Raw genomic sequence first — 24,850 nt, 5'->3', positions numbered from 1 at the left:
CCCACTAATTTGCATATTCATAGAATTTGGATTTCTTGATGAATAATAATTCTAGAGCTCTTTTCGGTTGTCTTGTAACATTTTTGTGGCACTGCAAAAAAATATAACAAATAACATCATTTAGGATTATATTGATTTTTATTTTCAGGGTTTCACCCTTAACTTCTAATTTTTTTCTCCTGTTCTCATTTTCCCAGGATGCCTTTGTGGAGCTGTACACGAGGAAAAAGGATTCGGTGTTCAGCAGCTCCTGGCCGTCCTTAACAACGTCCGTCTTCAGTTTGGCGGCACTGGGGGCAGTCGGTCTCACCATTGGGGCTTATCTGACTCAGAAATGAAGAACTCCAACCATCCTCTCCTCTTTCTCCTTTCCTTCCTCGTTCCCTCAGCGTCTTGGAGATGCTCACATCCCGGACGTTTCTTCAAAACCTCTCATATTCCTGTCATATTCACATCATATTATAAGTCCTTCTTCACTTTTCCTCAAAAGAACATGACTCGGGTGCGAAGACAAAAGCTAAGTAACGATGTGTTCCAATACAAAAACCCCCCAAAAAACGAGGTGGTTCAGAAGAAACGTTCACTCACCTTGAGGAATACCGGCCAAGTCGACGATTATTCTTCCATTTTGTGATCTTCATTAAGGCTCGATTTTATCGGCATGGTTGTAAAGTTAATCCGCGTTAACGATGAGTTCTGCATTTTCCAGACAATACGACTGTTTGACACCTTGTTCATTAATTTTATAAGCAACTTTTTGTCTGCTCGATCACTTCTGCTGCTTCAATAATGCTAGCTGATGTCATGTTAGCACCAAGCTAACAGTTAGTGTACCTAACCATAACCTTCCTTTAATTGCTGGAGTTAAAAACACGCTAACAAATACGCAATGTGAACACAAAAGAACACTGTTGCTAGGCAACCAGGGAAATACAGTCACCAAAGAATCCTGTCTGGTATTTGACAGTAAATGAGGATGAAATTAGCTAGCTAATGGTTACGTAGTGATGGAGGAAACTGCACAGAAGTATCCGGAATGACGACTTTTCTCCCAGATGTGTTGGTGAAATCGTGAAGAAAAGACTGTATGGCGAAAACAACTGTATGTAGTGTTTAGCATTCTTCAGTGGGTTATAGAGAAACGCCAGCGCTGCGTCCCAACTCGAGCGCATGTGGAAGTGTCTCGGGGACAGTCCGGAATATTTTACGGTACTCCTGTTGAGGAAAATCCAAAAAAGTTCAAAGGTGAGGCAAAAGGTCTCTTGGTCTCGACAGTGAGCGTTTGGACACTACAAGGATGGCTGAGAAGATGAATGGAAAACATGGTGAGGACGGAATGCTGCGACATCATAAAATTAAATCTTTATGATGGGCTTTTTTAAAGTTTTTGTTTTGTTTTGTTTTGTTTTTAAGTACAGAACATTTTTTTGTCTTGCACTTGATTTTAAAAAAAACAAACAAAAAACATCCCTCAGATTTTTTTTTTTTTAAGTCCTGATGTTCACTTGGATAACCCCCGCCCCCCCCCACCCACCCCCCCCACCCCCCTGCCCCCCGATCTAGAGATGTCCGATCTCTAGCTTTACTAAGTCTGCAATGCTTGATCGGATCAAGACATCACTAACACGGCAAATGTGTATTTTTGATGTGGAAGGTTGGAAGTGAAAACGGATTTCACATTTTAGCTGCTCTTAGGAAACGTACATCTTACGCCAACTTTCAATATGGCCGCCGCATCCAGCTGAATGTCTTTCTGAGAGACTGCAGAACATTATTTCTATCTGTTGTGTCTGTCTGTACAACAAAATGTCTCTGGTTAAATGTGTAAGGCAAGTGTGTACAAGTCTGACTACATGACTGAGAACGAAGGATGGGAAAGTAACGCTGGTTGGGTCGATGGGGTGAAGGATCAGTCGGGGAGGGGGGGGGTGACCACACATTTTCTTTTCACTTATTCTAAACGTAGTCCATCAACATGAATTAGATATTAGGTATTAGCTAATTTTGCCTCGCTAATCAAGTGAATGTTGGACACCGATATTTAAAGGAGGAATGAATGAGGTATGAAAGAGCAAAACGTTTGTTAGCTAATGAAGATGTCTGGAATGTTTGAGAGAAAATGTACGTAGGAAAGAGACGATGAATCTGGAAATCTTAATGAAGATGATAAATGTGTGTGTTTACTGAGATTAGAGATCAGAGGTCACAGGAAGCTGGAAGCGACGTTCAAGATGGCGGACACACCGCAGGACTGACATACATGAAAACCAGGACGCGTTATTATTAAAATTAGCCATTGTTGTTGTATACTATGCCTATACTCCCCAAGACAGTTACTACACCGTCGTTAACATCTCCCATTAATGAAATTCCTGTCACCTGACCCAACAGATGGATTCAGTTGACTCGGCAAAAAGAAATGAGAGCTGACGTTGTGTATTAACGGAAACCGTAACCGTAACGGAAACTTTATTTGGCTAGCTAGTTAATTAGCTAGTTATCCGGCTAGTTATCATAAACAATCAGAGGTTCTTAGCTAGGTTCTGTGCTGTCAATCGAAAGGTGGGTGGGACAGGAAACAGGAAGTAGTAGTAACGAGTAAATAATTTTTTTTTAAAGCTAAAGCTGAAGAAAGAATCTGAATATGAATTTCGTACGTATTTGAATTCTATACACATCACAGGAAAGACATTTTTTGCCGATGTTATTTAAAAACGTACAATTGAAAAATTCAGGTTAGAGGTTTGCGATTAAAAAAAAAAGAATAAATCTGGGATTCGCAGAGGGAAAAATAGATGTCGAACTACCTGAAATTTAATTTCTAATAGTTCGAATAGCACATATACGCTAATACATAGCTGCCAAACGTTAGCTAGCTAGCAGCCAAAATGAGCCGTTTAATAGGGATTTAGTTTGTCTGAGTAAAACTTTTAGTGTCTGCTTTTCCCTGGGAATCCTGAACGCTTCACGTTCTAAAGTTGAATAATTCTGAGATTACGTATCCTGTCATTTTGAATTGTATGTTGCGTTAAAGGCAAATCTTACAGAGAGTGAGTTCAAAACGAAGGAGAAGTCACTAGCAAAGATGTGACTCGGAAGGAGTAGTATTTCTAGTGCACCAAAAAATAAACAAAAACTAAACTAGTTTGGGAAAGAACGCTGGATTGTTAAATACCTGTAATGAATGAGTGTGTGTGTGTGTGTGTGTGTGTGTGTGTGAGTGTGTGTGTGTGTGTGTGTGTGTGTGTGTGTGTGTGTGTGTGTTTTCCTCCGTTTATGCTATTATAATTATTACCCTCACACTAACAGATTTCCTCCTTTCATTTTCATTATTTATTTATTCGGTACCTTAACAACTAAACAGTTTTTAAAATCCCTATATTTTATTTTATTTTAAATTTCATGTCTTGATAGTTTTTTTTTGTTTGTTTTGTTTTTAAATCCACAATTATAGCTAATATATAAAAACTTTATTATTAGGATCTTAATTTGCTTCCTAAAATGCTGCTTACGATAATTATTAATAGTGATTATATATATATATATATATATATATATATATATATATATATATATATTATATATATATATAATCAGAAAAAAAGATATTTATTGAACATTAACGTGTCTTCACCTGTCACTGTAGCAATAACGTGATACACACGTGAAACATATTCAACGTGTCATTTTGTCTAGAATGATTTTTATCAGCTGAAAGCATGTGGAATCAAATCCGTTTTTTTTTTTGGTCTGCTGATGGAAATAAAGACTTTTTTCTTTTAAACCTCTGTGTCTGATTAAGTTTTTAAAGTGAACAATAATCATAAATATTCATGCTTAATTTTCTTTAAATTTTCCTCTAATTATTCAATTTAAAAAAAATTTGTCTGAACTTTATTAATATTTTTCCAAATTTTAGTCCCATATTCTTTTCGTTTTATTTTTCGACTACTTTAAAATGAAAAGATTTTCTTTTCTTCAGTTTCACTACTTGATTTTTGATTTCGTCATTAAATTCAGATTTTTCATTAATTTTTCTTTAATTAGATTTTCTTTGTTTTCCTAGTTTTTTTTTCTTATTATTTTTATTTCGTCATTTTTCCATCCTCTGTGTTTTGGGGTTTTTTCCTCTCATTTTTCCCTCTTTATTTCTTCAGAAAGTCCCCTTTTCTTGATTTTGTCTTATTTGTTTTTTATAGTACATTTAAAATAAATGAAAAAGCATTATATTAAACAGAGCAACCCACAAACTATTCATTCTTTATTCATGCTTCCTGATTTATTTTCTTAATTTTTATTCATTTTATTACAATTAATCAATTTCAGTAATAACTTTCACTTTCATTATTTCACTTGCTTCTCTTTCTGTCTGTCTCTCTCTCAGTTTCTATCTTCTTTTCTATCCATCTCTATCTCTCCCTTTTTGCCTGTCTCACTCTCTTTCTGTCTGTCTCACTCAATCTCCTTCTCTCTGTTTCTCTTCTTTTCTATCCATCCCTCTGTATCCATCTTTTTCCCTCTCTCTTTCTGTCTCTTGCTCCAATCTCCTTCTCTCTGTCCCTCTATGTGCCTCTTTCTGTCTCTATCTCTCCTCCTCTCCTCTATATTCACCTCACACCTGTTTGTCTGTCTGTTTCCCTCTCTGTTTCTCTTTCTGTCTCCGATTCCTCAAATCGAATCATATTGCCGATTAGATTCAACCCGTTTCAGTAAACCAGTTGTTGCGAGCCGACTCCTTTGATTCACCACGATGCAAAAGTTTGCACACCCCGTCTGACAGGCTCTGGTTTGTTCATTTTTGACAGAAAGTGCACTTTGTTCATTCTTATTTCGAGCAGGAAACTCAGTCGGATGAAGTGAAGAGTCTGCGAGAATCAAGAAAATGACTCGTGCCAGAAAATATCGACTTAATCTTGCAGAAAAGGTTCAAAGGTATAAAGATGAATGTGCTATTATTTTCAAATGATAAAAGGCTAAATTAATTATTACAATTTATACATTTATTTTCACTTGTACATCTTCAGTTTCAGCCAAGAGTTTTCATTTTGACGCATCGTTATCGTTTTTATGTTCTAGCAAATCCGAGAGCCTGTAAAGGACAAAAGCCATATCCCTACAAATTAATTGCTTTAAAGAGAGACTTCCAGCAGTGGAGGCCTAGGAAAGTTATATAATTCTATGATGCCACCTAGTGGATACAGCCGTCATTGCAATAGTTTTAGTATTAAATCGATGCAATCACTTACTAACATCTCGTTATAAACTATAACCTCACTTTTATTTATTATATTTTATTATTTGATTTTTTAAATTACTGATAAATCAAACACTAAAACACAAACATGAAGGCAGTGTGCGTGTATTTGAAGTTAATACTTCATAAAAAAAAAAAACATTTACATTGACATTAGTGTCGTCGTCCATGTGCATGAAAACGACTCGAACATTTTTCTCATTCTGTTTCACCAGAAACCAGACATCACAAAAAAAACCTTGACATTTGCATAAATTTACATATGCATCTATTTCCCACGCACAAAACAACAGAACTGAACAACGCAGCATTTTTAAAAATAGAAACGTATCAAAATAAAACGAAATCCACACCATTTCCTCTTTTATGTGAATGTAATCGAGTCCTTCTCACCCAAAATCTTCTCTGTAACCGTTGTAACGTTGTAAAGATGTGCGTGTGTTATTCTTTGTTTTTGGATTATTTATCTAACTTTTATTATTTGACTAAAAAAAAAGAGAACACTGTGTACGTTTGTACAGTTTTGGTTAAAAAAAATCTGAAAAACAATCAGCATATACAAAATAAAGCTCATATATATATATATAAAATGTAGTTGTGGGGGAAAATGATGGACAGGAAACTAACAAAACCTCCATATATCAGACAAAAATAACTTCAAATTTGATCATGGTTCATGTCGGAATCGCAATACTGTATTAAATATTAAAACTTTACTCATCTGAAAATCTTATTCAACCTAAACATCATCAAAAATCTTTTTAAAAACCCCAATCAAGATCGATTTTCACTGATTCCTAATAAGCTTTAATGTATTTCTGATGGTCTGTTTAATGGAATGCGTCGTTCCTAATAGTTTCTCATGGCACACATCAAGACCATGAAACACAGCACCTGGAGATGTTAATAGCAACCAGAAACTCCTTAATGGAAATCTTGAGGAGTATGTTGGAAACCATTAAGCTCATTCCTGTCATGCACTGGAAACCATTTAGAGAATTTTCCTAAGGTTTATAATAATTTTTTCAGCAGGAATGTTTCAAACATCTATACAAAATAAAAATAAAACTCTTAACAGAATTATTATGGGATTTTTGCATTTTAAAGTGTCCATTATAATAGTATTGTGCAGCTTGATTGTCACGGTAGATCGGATTGTCTGATTATCAGCGTGGCATTAAGAGCAAGATAAAGGATTTCATACATTCAATTGTCTTTATACGTTAAAGGCACAGCAGATTTTTTAGCAAAAACTCTCAGACAGCTTAAGTTGTGTGACTTGCAACCGAGCTCCGAGCAAAACGTTCGAACGTCGGCAATAAGATATTTCCAGTTGAAAATGTCGTACAGTTGAAACGTCTATTCGCTCGTTTTTCACCAGCACTTGTCCTCCATGGTTTTTTTTTTTTGGTGGGGCGGGTTGGACCCCTGTTTTCACGTTTTTTGTTTGTTTGTTTGTTTGTTTGTTTGTTTGTTTTTTTTAAATAAAAGCAGCTGCATTACACCTCTTTTTAATTTCCTGACCAATCAGGTCACAGCTCATGGATCGAGCAAGAAAAACCAACACAGAGGACAGAGTCCTGGAAGAAAAGAAAAAAAAACCCACGTGTAAATTAGTCTAGATTTACGATAGGTCAGATGTGTTGACAAACGAAATAGGACGATTTCGATTCTTTCGAGTTACAAATCTATATCGATGGGTTAGTTGATTAGCCTGTCCAATCAGAAGGCACACGTACCAGCGTTGTCATGGTTATGGTAGGTACATCAGCTAAAAGACGTCCAGCTAATGATTTTTGCATACAAAAAAAATGCTTAAAAAGCAACTTAAGATGTCCGGAAAATGAAACGCTGGTGATGTTTCCACCTTAAATTTCAACAGGTTTCCACCTTAAAATTCAACAGGTTTCCACCTTAAAATTCAGCAGGTTTCCGCCTTAGACGACTCGACCCACGTGGCGTACGAGATGATCTCCCTGTAGTGTCCTTAGAAACGGTGAAACGGAGCAGCAACTGAGCCCGTAAAACAGAGCAGGGTACAGTACAGCAGGACAAATGTTACAAATATTACACAGTGTATCACAATGAAGTCTGTCCGCGCAGCACGTCAAGTTGAAGCCACGTCTCTCTCAGACTCGTGTAACGCTCGCTACGTGCCCTCTCTGCCTTCCATTCTATCCTCCTTCCTGCTTAAGCCTGTGGAAAGAAACACAAACACGAGTTGATATTTACTTGCCGAATAATTCAAGTACCATAATTGCACCATTTCCGTTTTTTTTTTTTTTTTTTTTTTTTTTAAAACCCACTGCATTACAACGAATATTAACGAACTTTCTGATTATTTTACATCAAATTTTGTAAATACACACTACATAATATACACTAAACTGGCGTAAAACAGGACTCCGCTAAATTTAGTACCTGCCTTTCAGTCATACTGACTCGCACACAAATTCTTCCGGCTGTAAATCACACAGCAGGTGCTAAATGAATCTATTTGCATTGGCTCCGCCCTCTATATCACTTGGGACGCCCCACAGTGAACATTCATTTAAGGCAAACTAACAAAAAACGAAAAAGACAATTCTCTCTAAACCCTTTCTGTAAATCATCTTTATTTATTTATTTTGCGAGTATCATGAAGATGGTACACTGTTGTTTTAAATGCTAATCAGTGCGTAAACTTAGAGGCGTTTAATTACTTCATTTTAAAGTGCTGATGAAGGGGGGGGGGGGGGGGGGGGGGGTGAGAACGAGAGTGATTGGAATGATGGAGGGAAGGATTTCAGGTAGGGGTTTATACCTGCAGGGGAGAGAACCAGAGCCTGGAGGATGTCCGATAGAGAGATGACGCCCTCGATGTTGGAGTTTTCATCCACCACCACTAACCTGTGCACCTGCACAACAGCGAGTCATGTAATATTATTATTATTATTATTATTATTATTATTATTATTAAAGAATTTATGATTAAAAACCTGAGCCAAATCAGGTGTTTAGACATGTGAAAAATCTACGCTGAAATAAAGAAATCCTAAATGGCCGTCCTCGTATCGTTCCCCGGTGATGCTATTAATGTTATAGATGTGGTTCGAGGCTTGGCAGCCAATCAGACGCCGCTTCAGATCAGTATGTACCTCAGCCTTAACGATCCTGTCCACGATGGTCTCCAGGGTCTCGTGTCGTCTGCACTTCATCACTCCCTCGAAGTACTGCGAGCGGTGTTTCAGCGCCTCAGTCACACTCGTGTCCAGGTTGTTGTACGTTTTCTCTGCCGCCAGGTTCTGCACACAATCACGAACACAGAGCGACGCTGTATATGATCTACATGCTGTACAGTGGAATTTGGATTTTATTACCAAAATACCAAAGTCATTGTTCCCGTCGTCACGTGTAGCTGGCCAAGACGTACATGAAATAAAATATGCGAATGAAAGAAAGCACTTACTATGACATCAAATTTGGAATAAATATCCACGACTTTTCCTACATGAAAAAAGTAAAAAAACTGTGAGTGACAACAAAACAATAACAGAGACAAAATCCGAAATCTAACGTTCGTAAACAATCCGCTTGAAAATGTAACGTATACCTTTAACGTATACCTTTCCCTAGCTATTGTGACACAACGTGACAGGTGCGAAGCTTGCCACATGTCTTTTCCATGGTTGCATTTAGCTAGCTAACACGACACACAACCTGACAGGTGCGTAGATCACTACACGGCGTTCCCATGGTTACGTTTATGGTAACAAAGCTAGCATGCTTGTCGGGTTCGTACCGGTGTTGTCGACGACGGGCAGCGCTGACACTCTCCTGTCTACAAACACACTTAGTGCTTTGATAATGGGCGTGTCCGGCTGGATGAAGGCGATGTTGTCGTACGTGCCGATGCCCAGCTCGCTCAGCATTTGCTTCATGAAGGCCGGCTTGGGCATCTCACACACCTGAAAGAGATAGCATTCCTGTGGAACTTCCTGCCTCACATTTTCTCCACGTTCCATGTTCTGATTATCATTTTTAAATAAATAAAAAATAAATCTAGCTAGATTCTGCACAACACTTAACAGCCCCAACCCCAGAATTGTAGATGAGGTACTAAATAGCCCGGCTTACAAACAGCTGCAGGAACTTGAGGATCCGCTTGTGTGTGAGGATGTAGAGGACGTTCCCTGAGACCGGGTCGATCACGGGTAAACGGTGGATCTTATTTTTGATGAGGGAATAAACCGCGTCAAATATGCTGCAAAAAAAACACTAAATAAAATAAAATACACACTTGAGCACCACAGGTTCATATTAACAGAGTAGAGTTGATATCTTTGGGTCTTTTCAGTGACTTGAGTCCAGTGATTCATTCAGATTTGTTCATTGATTTGTTCAGATTTGTTCACTGATTTGTTCAACTTGTTCAGATTCGATTAGGTTTATTCACTGATTCACCGATCCATTTAGATTTGTTCAATGATTCATTCAGATTTGTTCACTGATCGTTTAGGATTGGTAACTGATTCATTCAGATTTGTTCACTGATTCGTTTATATTTAACTCGTTGAGATTTGTTCACTGATTTGATCAGACATTTGGTTTAATGTTTTGTTCATATTTGCTCAATGATTCATTTCAATTTGTTCACTGATTTGTTCAAATTGGTTCACTTATTCATACAAATTTGTTAAAAAATATAATTGTTTGAGATTTGCTGACTGATCCATTCAGATTTCCTCGCTTTTTTCAATCTGATTTTTTTTTTTACTAATTCAGTTTGAGTTAAACAGTTTACTATAATGCTTGTTTGTGTTAGTCTTTAAGTTAGAAATCAGAAACGAAATAAAACCAATAGAAGCGTGTTCGTTTGTGAAACGCAGACACGAGTGCTCACCTTGCATCAGGTGAAATGCTCACCAAGGGCTTGAACGTTTCCTGCAGGTAGAGTTCTGTTGAAGACAACACAATGCACAAATTATTGCTATTACTGTGATAATGAAGGAAAAGCTAATGTTAATTCTGAATGTGAACAGTGACCTTGCCATGTCTCGATCTTGTGCTCCTCCAGCTCGTATATCTGCACCTGTGAGGACCAAATCATGTTCACTCACTAAAACGTCAGCTTCATAGAGGGTAAAAACCTGTTTGAGAAGATTAAAACACTCACGAGAGGTGATCTGTAGTATCTGTGCAGAATTCTGATGAAGTCTGTGATGGTCAGCATTCCTAATGAAAAATAATTCGCCATCGCTTTCCATTAGCACTGTTTACATTACCAGCAATTAGCAGTCATTTATTAGCAGCTGATTCCTCACTGATCGTAAAGAATCCACAACTCAAACGTTAGACAAGGATTATATAAGCTATAATTGTTTCTAGTTTTCTGTGCTAATAATGGTGCATTCGCATCTTTCCTATAAGTCTCTATAGTATACTTTCTGTGTTAGTTTGTTTACTATATTGTTAATTTGCTAGTTAGCCTGTTTACTCTAATGCTAGTTTATGAATTAGTGCTTTTATCGTAATGCTAACCTGTTTGAGGGTTAGCTTTTTTACAACAGGGTTAATTTGTTTGCATCTTAGCCTTGTCACTATAGTGCTAGTTTCTTTGTGGAAATGTGAGAGTGTGAGAGTCCATGCTGTACTTTGAGTTTTTACTATAACACTAGTTTGTATTTTAACCAATTTACTATGGTGCTAATTTGCATGTTAGCCTCTTTACCATAATCTTAGTTTGTGATTTAGCGTGTTTACAATAAGGTTAGTTTGTCAGGTAAACCTTAAACTCCTATCATATTGAAATTACCTGTACACTTTTTATGTGGATAAAAACATATAATTGTGTGTGTGTGTGTGTGTGTGTGTGTGTGTGTGTGTTCTCACCCACGAAGCTTTGCTCTTTGGTGTCCCACAGTGGAGCAGCTCTCACTCCGTTAGCGACCAAAGCAAAAAACGCTTTCTTGACCTGAAAAGCACAGAGCGGGAGTGTTACACTGTCACCGTTGCCACAGTGATTATGATCGACATACAGGCTGTTTCGATGTCTCCACACTTTTTTTTCCTTCCTACCTGTAGTGTCGTATCGAAGACGACTAGCTTTGAGCTGGTCGGGATGAGGTCATAGCACTTGTGGCACTTCATAAAGCGTGTGTAGATATCACAGCCCGGCTCTGGAAGACAAAAACATTTCTTTATTTTTTTTACACACGTCTACATTCATCTAGATGATCTCCTCTGAGCCACCATTTTGTTCATGTTTTATTTCTCCACTTCTTAAGATTCGTTTAGTAACTGTTACCACTCTGGAAAAAGGAAAAAACGCCAATAATAATAAAAAGGTTTTTTGTTTCGGTTGCTCACCGTCATTACTGAGGTCCAGTTTCTCCAACATGCCTTCAGTTGAACCGTACACCTGAGGAGAGAGACATAAACCTCACTTTAGTCTGGAATAATCTCGGATAAGATTACATTTAATAACGTGTTGTTAGAAACTGAATAGTGCCAATAGTGTAAAAGTAAACAATACGTATTACAGACATTTATTAATTCATGCATGTCTGTTCATGTCGAGTCCTAGTCTGTACACGTGTTGCCCTTATTAGCTTTCTAGAATATTAAGCTTATATATTTTACTGTGTAATACATGCTGAACTGGTGGCAACCAATCACAATACGTGATTTCAACTAGCATAATTTGTTTGTATGTACAACTCAAACAGAGGACAGAAACAGGGTGTGTGATTTGAGACACATCCACAATGGACTAATGATGGTGTTAATGTGGCCTATATAGTGAACAGGGTGTGAGATTTGAGACACACTCACAGTGGGCTAATAATGGTGTTTATGTGGCCTATGTAGTGAACAAGCTGTGTGATTTGAGACACGCACACAGTAGACTATTTATGGGGTTTATGTGGCCTATATAGTGAACAAGGTGTGTTAAGAAACGCACACAGTAGACTACTTATGGTGTTTATGTTGCCTATATAGTGAACAGGCTGATTTGAGACATGCCCACAGTGATGTTTATGTGGTCTATTTGAGACACTCACATATCGTGGCCTAATAATGGTGTTTATGTGGCCAATATAGTGAACAGGATGTATGATTTGAGACACGCCCATAAACACGTGTTTATGTTTATTTGTTCAGAGTGCTTGTGTGTTTATTTTATTATTATTTTTTTATTTTTAAGTGTAAGCTACAGAGATACAAAATACCACTCACTGGACGGGAGGCGGACCTGATGTGTAAAGGGGAGGGGCTATATCTGACAGGGCTGGGGCTAGAGGAGGCGGAGCTTGCTGAAGCCAGACTGAAGCGCTGAAGGCCCGTATCAGGTGGAGACGAGAGCGAGCGCAGTCGCCTCTCATCAGGTGAGAAAAGCGGAGGATTGCAGCTGTGAGTGGGCGTGGTGGGTGGAGACAGGGGCCCAGACACTACAACACACATAAAATACACTACATATTATTTTTTCATATATTACATACATTTTTATATAATAAATAATTATAGAAAAAATATATTACTTGGCTGTTATTAAGCTAAGTAAGCTGTAGTAATATTTTAAAGCACTACTATGAGCACATAGTATCACCATGGCAACCAGCATAGGAACGCTGGTTAGATCGAGATGGAGATAAGAAACGCCTTCCTGTGACCACAATGGAGTGAAACACCTCTCTGATATTAATGCGTGTAAAACTCAAGGCACTGAAAATGTCTCACACAGACACACACATATTACCACAGGAATAGGTATGGAACATGTACACAACTGGAATCCCAGCTTTCCTCTGAAGTTTCCTGCTCAGCGTGCCACCATGCTGGTTTCTTGTTTTACCGTTGCTAATGCTACACATTCCACAGAAGCTGATAAACGAGTTTCAAAGCGCACTGTCTGGCTTAACACCTCCAAAACTAGGAATATTTCAAATTCCTGACACAATGTCGTTCACGAGCAGGTCAATTCCAAAGGAAAACTTGCAGATCTGGCAACACTGCACTTCAGAGTCTATTAGTGTTGCAGTGCTCATGCTACCTGAATTACTTTTTCTTTTATATTTATTTCCCTCCTCCCGAGTTACTTCAGCCAAAGTTCTCCAAAACAAAGCCCTCAAGAGTATCCTCAGCTGCTCAGTGAGCTACACCACATGGATGTGTGTATGTGCATGCTTATACAGTCACCAATGTCTAATGCAGTAATGTGTAGCTAGCATGCTACCTTTCTCTGAAACTCCAGCTGAGCTAAGTGTGACCCTTTGCTTGGTGTAAAAATAGCCTGGGATGACTTTCTCTTTAGAAACGTTTGAAATCCGATCAAGATTAACAGCATCCCAAGTCTTATTCCATGTACCAGGCAACATGATGCAATGCTTTCTGGGAAACACCACTCTCAGAAACTTCGTCTCATCTCCGACTTCAGGGGAGGTAAACACTTCCATGCTGTTTGTTTTCGAACCACCTGCTAACACCGAGAGTGAGAATTATCAAACAAACTAGCATCTAGTTAGCATTAAAAGAATCCTCAGATGCTATTCGGTCCTAAACCCTTCCATTAGAATTACATTTCAGTACATTTCTTGTCTCCGCTGTGTGTGCTAGCAGACCCAAGTGAAGTGCGCATCACACAGCCGCATGCAAACTGTTAGCACGATGTGAAAAATGGCACCGAAATGTTGTAGTAATAAATACTTTTTTTTTATAGTCTATCATCAGCTCCTGGAATAAAAACTGTTTAACTGAAACACGGCCAACCAGAGCATGTCCTTGGAGATGTTTCCAGAAACAAATCCCACGGCTCTAAAAGCACATCCATTTCAGATGGAATGAAGGAAGGGAAAAGTCATTTAACCGAATCTGCACATTCTGTCTCTGGCCTAAAGTTCGGAATATTCCTCTCACCAAAGACCAAACAGGGAAGAGTGAGTCACAGCACTGCCGCTTCAGGAACTCACGGATCCGTTTAAGAGAAAACAATGAACCCATCCTTCAAACGCACCTACTGTGCACTAATATTAACTAAAAAGCCTGAATATTAGCATTGGATATGAGTATATTAAGAATAAATTGAGTATTAGTACTAAATACAAATATATGAAGAATAGATTTTGAGTATTAGTAATAAATATGAATATATTCAGAACAAAGCCTGAATATTAGCGTTGGATATGAGTATATTAACAACAAATGTTGAGTATTAATTAATTAATTAATTTTGAGTATTAGTATTAAATATGAGTATATTAGCAGTAAAGCCTGAGTATTAGTGTTGGTTATGAGTGTAAAAGGAATAAGACACGAGTATTACTCTTGGATATAACCATAAACGAAAAAAGCACACTGTATACTACTATACATAGAATGCATATTGTATACTACTTTATCCAAAAAAAAAAAATGTTGGTGGCGGGTTTTGAGTATATTAGCTGTAATACTGCTAGTATTACTGTCTAGTACTGGTACTAGACAGAAGTATTTTAGCAATAACATAAAAAGTCAAGGCAATAAAGAATTACTCTTGGATATGAATGTGTAAGGAATAATGCAGAACGATTGTATGCATACTAGCGATAAAGAATGAAAATATTAGCAAGAACTGAACAGTAATAGATAGTATTAGAATAGTTAGTGAGTATATTAGCAATGAGACATGAGTATTGGTATTAGATTTACATTAGTAATATGAATATTTGTTATAGCAATAATCTCATACATATTTAGTAATAATAGCAGTACATGTTTAGTAATACTCAGAATATATTTAGTAATAATACTATACAGTATATGAAATAATTACACTATGTATTTAGTAAGAATAGCACTATATGTTTAGTATTAACAATGCATTTAGTAATAACAACATTACAAATTTAGCACCAATAACAACATGATATTATTTGATATATAATTTTAGTAATACTACAGTTATTTCACTCTTATATATGTTAGCGGAAATGTGCACATGCTCTGTGTAACCTGGACCACAAAAGACCTTTAGACATCCGTATCAGAGATCAAATTTAAACTCAGTGCCACTCTCCATCCTCACCACTCGTGCACCTGTGAGCTTTCGATAGCAACAAGGAAAGCATGTATCATCTGAATACAATTAAAAACACAACAGCACTTTCTCTCCACATGCTGCGTCAGCCATCAAACAAATCAAAGGCTTGTAAACCACAGCCATTATCGGGGCGCTTCCTGCCTGAAGTCTCGAACGTCGCTCAAAACAGGAAGTTACTGAACCTCAGCACTGCAGAAATTTGAGCTCAAATTCATAAGAAATCAAACCAGCCTGGCTGTGTACGTTCAACCATGAGAAGTTTACGTGAAGGTCAGGTTAATTAGTTACGTCAGCGTTAATGTAAACACAACTATCTATGTAGGAAATATGGGAACATTTCACACCCAGAGATGAGATTTATATTCAGATGCTCACTGCTCATGATTCTACTGCAACAGCTAACATTCCCTTTTTTTATTGACCTTTTTAATGCTTTGACAGGCAGGAAATCTAGGATCCTTGACTAAAGCATTTTCTCACCTTTCCGGGTTCTGGAGAAGATCTTGATGCTGGAGGGATTAGATGGCGAGCGGAAGATACCACTGAAGCTGAGACGGTGGGGGGATTTAGGAGGCGATTCCTGGTGGTACGGGAAGATGGCTTTAGGGGAATTGCGGACCGGGGCCGATATGGGGCTTGATGGCTGAGGGAGTGGAGATCTCCGTGAAAAACCTTTAGATGTATTCATGGGCTCTTCTCCCTGGATGGAACATAAAAAAAAAACCCTCATTTATTAAACAGAAACTCGACATTCATTAAAATCAGCAAAGGGAATAAAAAATGACTCGAATATAAACAGCAAACACTGAAATATATATCACCTTATTTTTAAAATAAATAAATAAATAAAAATAATAATAATGTAATTTTTTAAATAATATTAACCCGTCTTGATTGGCCTGATTCTCATTATCCAAGTTTTTTTTTTAGACGTAAAAAAACAAAGTTTTCCCATACTTCTGCACAAAACCGATTCAGGGGGTGGAGCTACATTTGTGATGTCACAAAACATGCAAAAACGTATTTTATCCAATCCTGTAAGACGTGTAAATTTTTAAACAACGCCCGTACAGCATGGAAACTTTCTGCCACAGGACCCGTGTGCTAAGTGAGTCAGCTAGCTAACTTAGTTATTAATGTTATAATGTGATAAACAAATCCATGGTTGGCATGGTAACGGTATATTCTGCTTTTAAGCAGATCGTTGAGACAATGACGGTGCAAATGGAGACTCTGATGCTGAAATTTCAGTCATGTCCAAGTGTCACCTAGGATGGCAGGAGGACTTGTTGGGGGGAGGGGGGTGCGTTTCCAAATTTGCATATTCATAATCTGGCGTTTTTTAACAAGCGTAAAATTTTCCGAATGCTTTTGAATAGCGTTTAAGTCGAGGTGAAGTGTCATCTCTAAGGTTGTTTTTTAAATTTTGTACTAGGTTGGTTCCATCAATCCATTTACAGTTGACTATAAAAAATGTGAATAATAAAATAAATTTAAATAGTAAATGTTTTTCGTCACCTGAACATTACACCTGTATAATAATTTTTGTATCAGAGGGCAAATATGTAATAATGCTTTTTGCTGTTTTCATTATAGGTCACTGGGTTATTGTTGTTGTTGTTTTTTTTTTTTTTTTAGCAGTGTGACATTTCAACAAAGCTGAAGCCCTCAAAGAGAAAAAGCAACCTTCAAACATTTACCGCGTGTTCAGGGACTTTATTCGCTCACGGGCTCAAAGCTTTTACAATCCTAACATTGATTTTTTTTTTTGGAGGCTATTTTTATTGGCCTGGGTTTTATTTGCCTTCTGATTATGAGATCATTTTGACGTCAGGACTCTATAAACATGTGCAGTGTAAGACCACACACACATGAACTGGGATAAGTGGTGCATCAAACTAAAAATCTGATTGGCAAAAAAAAATCTATCATTTTTAGTCGCTATTAGCCAGCTCGGGTTCGGAGCGGAACTCAGGACATGAAGGTCAGAAAGTCTGCATCACTACCAGGTTTTTAATTTCAAAAACTGGAGCGTAAAAATCCCACTTCTTTACTAGGAGCAATCAAAACAGTGCTGATATTGACTGAAAACAGCCACGATGAAGCAGAACACACTGATCAGGTGAGAAACGACGAGAAAACACTTCTTGGTAGTGTTTCTGGGACTTTGGGACTCCACTGTAGGAGGCAGGATGAAGTAGATAAAAGAAGTGGCTTTTAAATGTAGATCACCTCGTTGTTTTGTACATTAGTGTTTTACAGAGTTCCAGAAAGTTCTATGTGGAAACAGATGAATCATTAGACTCCATTAGAAACTGTGTTTGTTTACAGAGCATTTATTCTCTCCAGTCAGAAACTGGGACATATTAATGGGGTCAGTGACTCCAGCTGAGTTTCATAAACTGTGTGAATCACTGTCTATCCATCCATCCACCTAATACATCCACACACCATCCACCCATTCATCCATCCATCATTCCACCCATCCACTTAATACATCCATCCACACACCATCCACCCATTGATCCATCCATCATTCCATCCCTCCATCATCAGCCTACTCCATCCACCTATCCAGCCACCCATTCATCCATCCATCCACACACCATCCACCCATTCATCCATCCATCAAACTAATCCATCCACCTATTCATCCATCGATTCATCCACCCATCCACCTTATTCATCCATCCATCCATCCACCTATTCATCCATCATATATACCATATAGTACATAGTATGTGTATATTATGTCCATCCATCCATCCATGAGTCTATTTATTAATTCACCTATGTGTATATATTATGTAAACTATCTATCTATCTATCTATATATCTATCTATCTGTATGTCTGTCTGTCTGTCCGTCATCCGTTTGTCTGTCTGACTGACATCTATTTATCTATCTGCCCATCTCTCTTTCTTATCATCTGCCCTTCCATCTATCCATCTATATGTGTATATCTCAGCACTCTCAGAATCCGTCTATCTTTTTGCCTGTGCAGCATTCTAATCTGAATGTCTTTCTCGGGAGCTGAATGGTAAATGATCTGAACAAGCAACTTATGAAAGTTCAAGAACACTTCCTCTGAGGAAACGCAACACCAAATAAACCTTCGTACTGTAACTGAGCCGTAAATTACCGCTGGTGCTGTATTTACTGCTGATGACAATTACCGACGTTTTATTCGTTTAGCCTGTAAACTCTGCGTTCCCAAAACATCTCTGTTTCTCCCACAAACACCGAGCTGGATCCAGAACAAGCACAGTCATGAGAAAATGAGAAAAAAGTGCTACTGAGAAGTGTGTACTCATTAAACACATGCTAGGATTTCACCCGGCTTCCTTCCTTCCTTCCGACTTACGGCATGCACTGTGATCTGATTCGGTATATTGACATACTTCCTTTTGAAACAGGAAGGAGATACACGCCAGCCGTGCTCATTCTAGACAGGAGCTTAGTAAGCCTTTTCAATATAGAGAGAGTCTGATGAGATAACAAGCTGCTACTTTAGAGTAAAAAACGCCCGTTATGTTCTAGACAGCATTTTGCTGGACGAACAGAAGACTAGTACAAGATGAGTACTTCCTCTCGAGTGACAAAGTATAACATTAAAAAGAGAACATAACGATATTTTTGGCATTTTATTCCTTGATGCACTATCATACTGGTCACACCAAATGCCACAACACTGACATAACTCAATAAACGTGAGTAATACAGTCCAAAAACGTTTTAATTTTAATAAGATTTTTTTTTTAAACTACCAAAATACAACAACATCAATCGCAACCAACAATTAACACTGTGTGTGTGTTTAAGGGTGTACAGTTTTACATTTACATTTGTTTGTTTATTTATTTATTTATAAAAAAGCAGAGGCTTTTATCCAAAGCGACTTACAAATGAGAAAATACCAGCAAAGCAATATATCAAGCACAGAACAATACAAGTAGTGCTACTATACAAGATCTTTTAATAGAGTTCTAGAAGAAGCAAAGTAAGTAAGTAAGTGCCAGAGTAAGGTTTTTTTTTGGGGGGGGGTTTATGGGTTGGTTAGGTGTTCACGGAAGAGGTGGGTCTTTAGCTGTTTTTTGAAGATGGTGAGAGATTCTGCGGTCCGGATTGAGGATAGAAGTTCGTTGCATCACTGAGGGACAAATAGTGTGAAGGTTCTGGAAAGGGACCTTGAGCCACACTGAGTAGGAACTACTAAGCGTTGGCCGCTAATCGATCGCAGATTGCGTGAGGGAACATAATCCTTCAGGAGAGTGTTGAGGTAGGAGGGTGCTGTTCCAGACAAGGTCTTGTAGGTGAGCATCAAGGCCTTGAATTTGATAGGGGCGGCTACACGAAGCTAGTGGAGGGAGATGAAGAGGGGTATGACATGGGTTCTCTTGGGCTGGTTGAAGACGAGGCGTGCTGCTGCATTCTGAATCATCTGAAGGGGTTTGATGGAGCTGGCTGGAAGGCCCGAGAGTAGTGCATTGCCATAGTCCAGTTTTGAGATGATAAGAGCCTGGACTATTAGCTGTGTAGCCTGTTCGGTGAGATAGGGTCTGATTTTCTTGAAGTTTTACAGCCATGAATCCTGTCTTTTTATCATCCTGCTCTACGTGGCACTCTCTGTGACAAAACTAACATCACTGGCTAATAACGGGTAGGAATATGCTAGTGCTAGATTGCTAATCTAATAAAGGAGATAACTAGCCTCAGGTAAATAAATAAATAAAAAATAAAAAAGAGCCAGCTAGCATGTTGTAGAAACAACATAAAATAACTGACACACAAAAAAACTAGCAGTAGCTAGCTAATATAACAAGGTAGACAGCTAGCTGGCTAACAGAATGAGGTAATTCTGGCAAGCTAGCTGTACAAATAAGCTAAAATGGTGTATTCTGTAAGATTAATGATCAACTAAATACAATCTTGTGGTACTGATGACGTAATAAACGTATTGTTTGTGCTTTAGAAGAGAATTTTTGATAAAGTTTTAACACTGTAAAGACAAGCTTCGTATTTAGCGCCTGGAAATGCATACCTTTCCTTTGTACTTGATCCAATTTAAAAAGTCACCAGACCACAAACACACCTTTCACACACCTCATGGGCATGCAGAGCTGAACAAAAGCTACCTGGTGCCAGTGATTACAGGGTATGATAGGAATCTGATACACTAACACTTACGCACACACACAATATACTCACTGATTTTTTTTTTTTTTTTACCATAATCATGAGAAAATGCCTCATCTCATCTTCATCTTCATCTTAAACTGATCACTGTTCTTCTCTTCTCATCATCTTTGGTGAGAAATGTTATTCCAGTTCCTGCCAATTTTCCAAGTTACAGCGACTGCAAGCGTAATCATTGGTTCACCCGGACAAACTGGTGTCAAGATAAGGAAATAATGAGGACATAAGGAACAAAGCACTCTTGAGCTGTTTTAGGAAAAGAAATAATTAACAGCAAGGTGGCGCGCGTGATGAAGTGGAGCTACTCCACCTCGACGCGGCTTATTCCCCTATATAACGTCAGCGTTTCTTTTCTGTTGTACCACAGCAGCTTGCTAACGTTCGCAAGTTTCCATTCAACGCACCGAGCCGTGACCCGCTGCTATAGAAACGTATTCTGATGCAAACCTGTGATTTGCAGCTGCACGACTATCAGCAAAATTACACAACACCTTCTGACCAATCAGAATCTGGCATTCAGCCATGCTGTGCTGGAAGAGCCAGAAGCGCTATTCGTGTTTTCTGTTTAACCACTGACATCGGGTCAGCCTTTACCTTCGGTGTTCCAGCGTTACCGAATTTGTCTTTTTCTCCTTTCGAATGAGGAGATGTGTAGGAACTCAGATCCTGTGGAGAAGCCAGAAAAGACAACAATGACAGCGTTGTGAGCGCTGAATTGAATTTGATGGAAAACTGTGAGAAAAAATACACGCGTCAATACCGAAACTCAGGCCTCGAAAGCGTGGTGGTCAAAATGTCACACTGTTTAGCGTTCGCTGTTGTTCCGAAACAAACACCGTCGCTTTGCTTTTCTCATTTATCGTGGATTCGTTTTAGACGGCAACAACGCCTGAGTATTTTGTCTGTATGTATTGTGATTTTGTCTTTGGTGGAGTGTCCTTGGGTATAACCTGGACTTTTCTCAGTGTTTTTGGCTCATTTCCTTCACCACTCCCCGCCGCCCCCAACCCATGAAGAAACAAGGCATAAACAGAATTAAAAGACCTTTTTAGATGACCCAATCTAAGAACTGTCTGCGGTGTGGGCGTGGCCTATTGTTCTAATAGGTACGCCCGATTGACAGCGCTGCCTAATGCATTAAATTGGAAAAAAGTCTAAAAACGATGGCACTTAAATGATGACTTAATGCTATTTTAGCTATTCAGTTAATTCATTTTATTTTATTTCACTTTTAAAAAGCTACAGTAGATGAAGATTTAAATGACAAAACCGATGCCCCCTTCAGCTTCGTTTTGTTATTTGTTTAAAAAAAAAAAAAGAAAGAATTGGTTTTAAATGCTTGACTTTATGATGTTTATCTATGTACTGTCTATTATAAAAAAATTTTTATAAATACTTAATATATAAACTGTAGTGTGATATAAAGTTTTGGTAATAGCTCCAACTGCAAATAATCACTTTATCCTAATAGTATCATAAACTGTGATAAAACATTATACTTGTAAATGCATTCATCCTAATAATCTGATTTTTTTTAAATGAAGACTTATTAATTCATTATATAAAATTGATTGACACGTCTGGCTAGCTTCTGAAAATGGCGGGAGTGAAAGTGCTGGTATTTAAACTGAATGCTGAGAGCCTAATTCGATATTTATGAGGACTGAAATATGATCCACTTCCACTTTTACATAAGTTCCACATTCACCAGCTTCCTCTATTTAACTAAAGCGCTGATTTGTCAGATGCCTGAAAAGGAAAAAAAAATACCAGGACTGTCTGAACGTCCTGAAGCACATAAAGGGTTAATGTGTAAAGTATGGCGTAATGGGTTTATCATGATGTTATTATTACTGTGGTCCGGATTAATCTTACGTCTTGAATCTTTTATCTGGTGCTCAGGCCATATAAGATATCTTGTTTACAACCATCTAATAACACACAGTCCTGCTTTAGAGGACGAATGCTGTGACTGTAAACATTATAATTCTGTTGTTGTTGTTGTTTTTTTATAAACATGAGAGCATGTAACGCTGACATAATTTAATTCGACATGTGTTCCATGCAAATCATTTTTTTTCTCCCTGGACATGAGATTATTTCCTCTTAAAATATTAACTTGCAGGTTCAAAATGAACAGGCGAATCACGTGCCAGCTACAGATATGGATAATGCAACAAGTGGGAGGTTTTTACTTTCATTGCCGGAGAAACAAAAACCTTGAACCTGCTGTATGACAACGCACGGTACATGTACAGTGATCATTTACTCATTCTTAGTGACTGCCTGGTCAGAGTTGTGCCGCTTTAAAATAGCCTACTAGTTTGTTTATGTTGTGTGGAATCTACTAGAACAAACTGAAGTCATTATAAAATACCGTGAACAGGTACAAACAAAAAACAAAACACAATCCCATGCTCATCTGTAGACTAATTATGCAGTTAACTCTTGCAGGTTTAGGCCATGCCCACTTCAGGGTTGAACTCCTAATACAGATAAGGTCAACTGCGTTACCCTCTTAATACATCGTAAATAAAGCTGTAAACTGTAGATGCCAGGAACGAAGGAACCGGACCAATGATGACTTTCTCCTCCGTCGAGCATCCCATCCATCATCCCTCACTCCTGCCACACTGCTTCCCTTCTCACGTACAAACAGTCCGTTAGACCAGCGCTCGCCTTGTGTCGGGCTTGTATTGCTGTAAATCACAAGTTTGGTTGGGATTGAACAGCCTTTGTTCGTGCTTCACTAAAACTGAACGCTCAAAAGCTTAGCCAAAAAAAAAAAAAACATAAATAAAATAAAAATTTTCACATCATGACTGCTTACAGCTGCTTTAACGTAAGTGAGATCTTGATGTGTGAACTCAATCTAACCACAATACAGATTTAAAATTATGACGTGTTGCTCTTTAATAAATTCAAAATGATCATTGCTATGGTTTAAAACATTCCTTGAGGACATGCTGGTGATAATTTTTCCTTTAACAGCACACCCATAAATGTTTTGTTCCTTAAATCCTTAGTAACTCCTTATTAATTATTGTAGCTTGAAGAGCAGATTTTTATTTAGACCTCCTTGATACATTTACATTCAAAACATTAATAGTAATAATAGTAGTAGTAGTAGTAGTAGTAATCATGGTAGTGTTTGTGTAGCAGTGTTGTGAGTACATGACAGTGAAGTAGCTGCACATACCAAGCCCTGGATTAACCCTTTAATAAAAGGCTGCTGAATAAACACAGAGAATGTGCACTTCGTTTCAGGGTGCCATGTTTACTTCCCTGCTCATAAGGGTGTTATGAACCAGTTATTACCCAGCGTCCTTAATTAGTCGCGCTTAATTAGAATGCGCGCTCCCGTGAAATCCGCGTTACAATGCTCTTGAGGTCACTTCTTTAAAAACCAACCAACCAAACAAACAAACAAACAACAACAACAACAATAAACACAATGTGTGCAGGAGACAGTGGTGGTGGAAAGGAATAAAACTCAACCCGAACTCCTTCCCCGAAACTTCCCGAACCCCGAGCCGAACTCACGGGCATGTGGAGTCGCAGCGCGCGCTTCTTCTTCGGGTTCTTCTTGGACGAGTCGCGCTCCTTCACGTCGGCTGCCGTGCTGCCCATTTTCTCTCTTTCTATTTCTCTCGCTCTCTCTCACTCTGTGTGTGTGTGTGTGTGTGTGTGTGTGTAAAGTTCAGTAAAGCTTGTGTGCAGAAAGTTCTGACAAACAGCTGTATGACGAGCTGCACTCACGGAAGCGTGATTAAAATGGAGCCAGTTCCTTTAACGCTGGTCTACCGGGTTGCCAGATTGATAGGATTCAACTTGTGACTTCCATTTACAGCCACGCCCACATTGAATAACAAATCTAAGGGAAAGAAAGAGCAGAAGAACAATAATAAGTAGTATTCTTTAATATATATATATATATATATATATATATATATATATATATATATATATATATATATATATAATCATTATTATTATTAGAATTGTTGTTGTTGTTGTTGTTGTGTCTTGGTAATACAAAAAGCTGCATTTATTATTATTTTTAAATCTTTCCTTTTTTTTAGAGGGGGGTTGGTGACGTGCAACTATTTATAAGCTGGTACAGGAACTAATGCTGTGAAGTGAGGAAAAAAACATGGACAGCTCAACAAACATCTTTTAGTATTGCTCGGTCAGACCAACTAAAGCTTGCTAACAGCTACTTTAATCACACTTTTACTGGTTACTGGTTTCTAATAACAGCAACATTTCGAACTGAAACAGCAGCTGACAGTGAGTCAACTTAGCGACAAACTAGCTAGCTGACGATAACAGGGAGTAAGTA

At 38.1% G+C, this 24,850-nt stretch overlaps 2 protein-coding genes across 4 annotated transcripts in view; one reads left to right on the top strand and one right to left on the bottom strand.

Moving 5' to 3' along the window:
• Positions 1 to 3,784, top strand: part of bcl2b (BCL2 apoptosis regulator b) — a 33,819-nt gene extending 30,035 nt beyond the window's left edge. Inside the window, exon 3 of one of the 3 annotated variants that reach the window (XR_008396618.1) lies at positions 198 to 336. Coding sequence is in view for 1 of the 3 variants with exons in the window: in XM_017471559.3 (XP_017327048.1) it covers positions 198 to 338 (141 nt within the window). In the remaining 2 variants the exon portion in view is untranslated. Of the gene's footprint in view, positions 1 to 197 lie in introns of all 3 variants that reach the window. The other 2 variants (XM_017471559.3, XM_053681143.1) reach the window with 2 other exon arrangements.
• A 1,559-nt stretch (positions 3,785 to 5,343) lies between these two features.
• Positions 5,344 to 24,314, bottom strand: prkag2b (protein kinase, AMP-activated, gamma 2 non-catalytic subunit b). The gene is made up of 15 exons (XM_017471553.3): positions 24,052 to 24,314; positions 15,792 to 16,011; positions 12,473 to 12,684; positions 11,603 to 11,654; positions 11,312 to 11,412; positions 11,126 to 11,207; positions 10,410 to 10,468; positions 10,280 to 10,325; positions 10,137 to 10,191; positions 9,371 to 9,497; positions 9,036 to 9,201; positions 8,703 to 8,740; positions 8,392 to 8,538; positions 8,058 to 8,151; positions 5,344 to 7,450 (listed from the first exon to the last, which is right to left on the bottom strand). Exons 1-15 carry the CDS (start codon positions 24,136 to 24,138, stop codon positions 7,404 to 7,406), a joined length of 1,533 nt encoding a protein of 510 aa, XP_017327042.1. The 5' UTR covers positions 24,139 to 24,314; the 3' UTR covers positions 5,344 to 7,403.
• Between the last annotated feature and the right edge of the window lie 536 nt (positions 24,315 to 24,850).

The sequence above is a fragment of the Ictalurus punctatus genome, chromosome 7 (assembly GCF_001660625.3).
Source record: "Ictalurus punctatus breed USDA103 chromosome 7, Coco_2.0, whole genome shotgun sequence".
Classification (NCBI taxonomy): Eukaryota; Metazoa; Chordata; class Actinopteri; order Siluriformes; family Ictaluridae; genus Ictalurus; species Ictalurus punctatus.
This window is presented reverse-complemented; position numbering and strand designations above follow the sequence as displayed.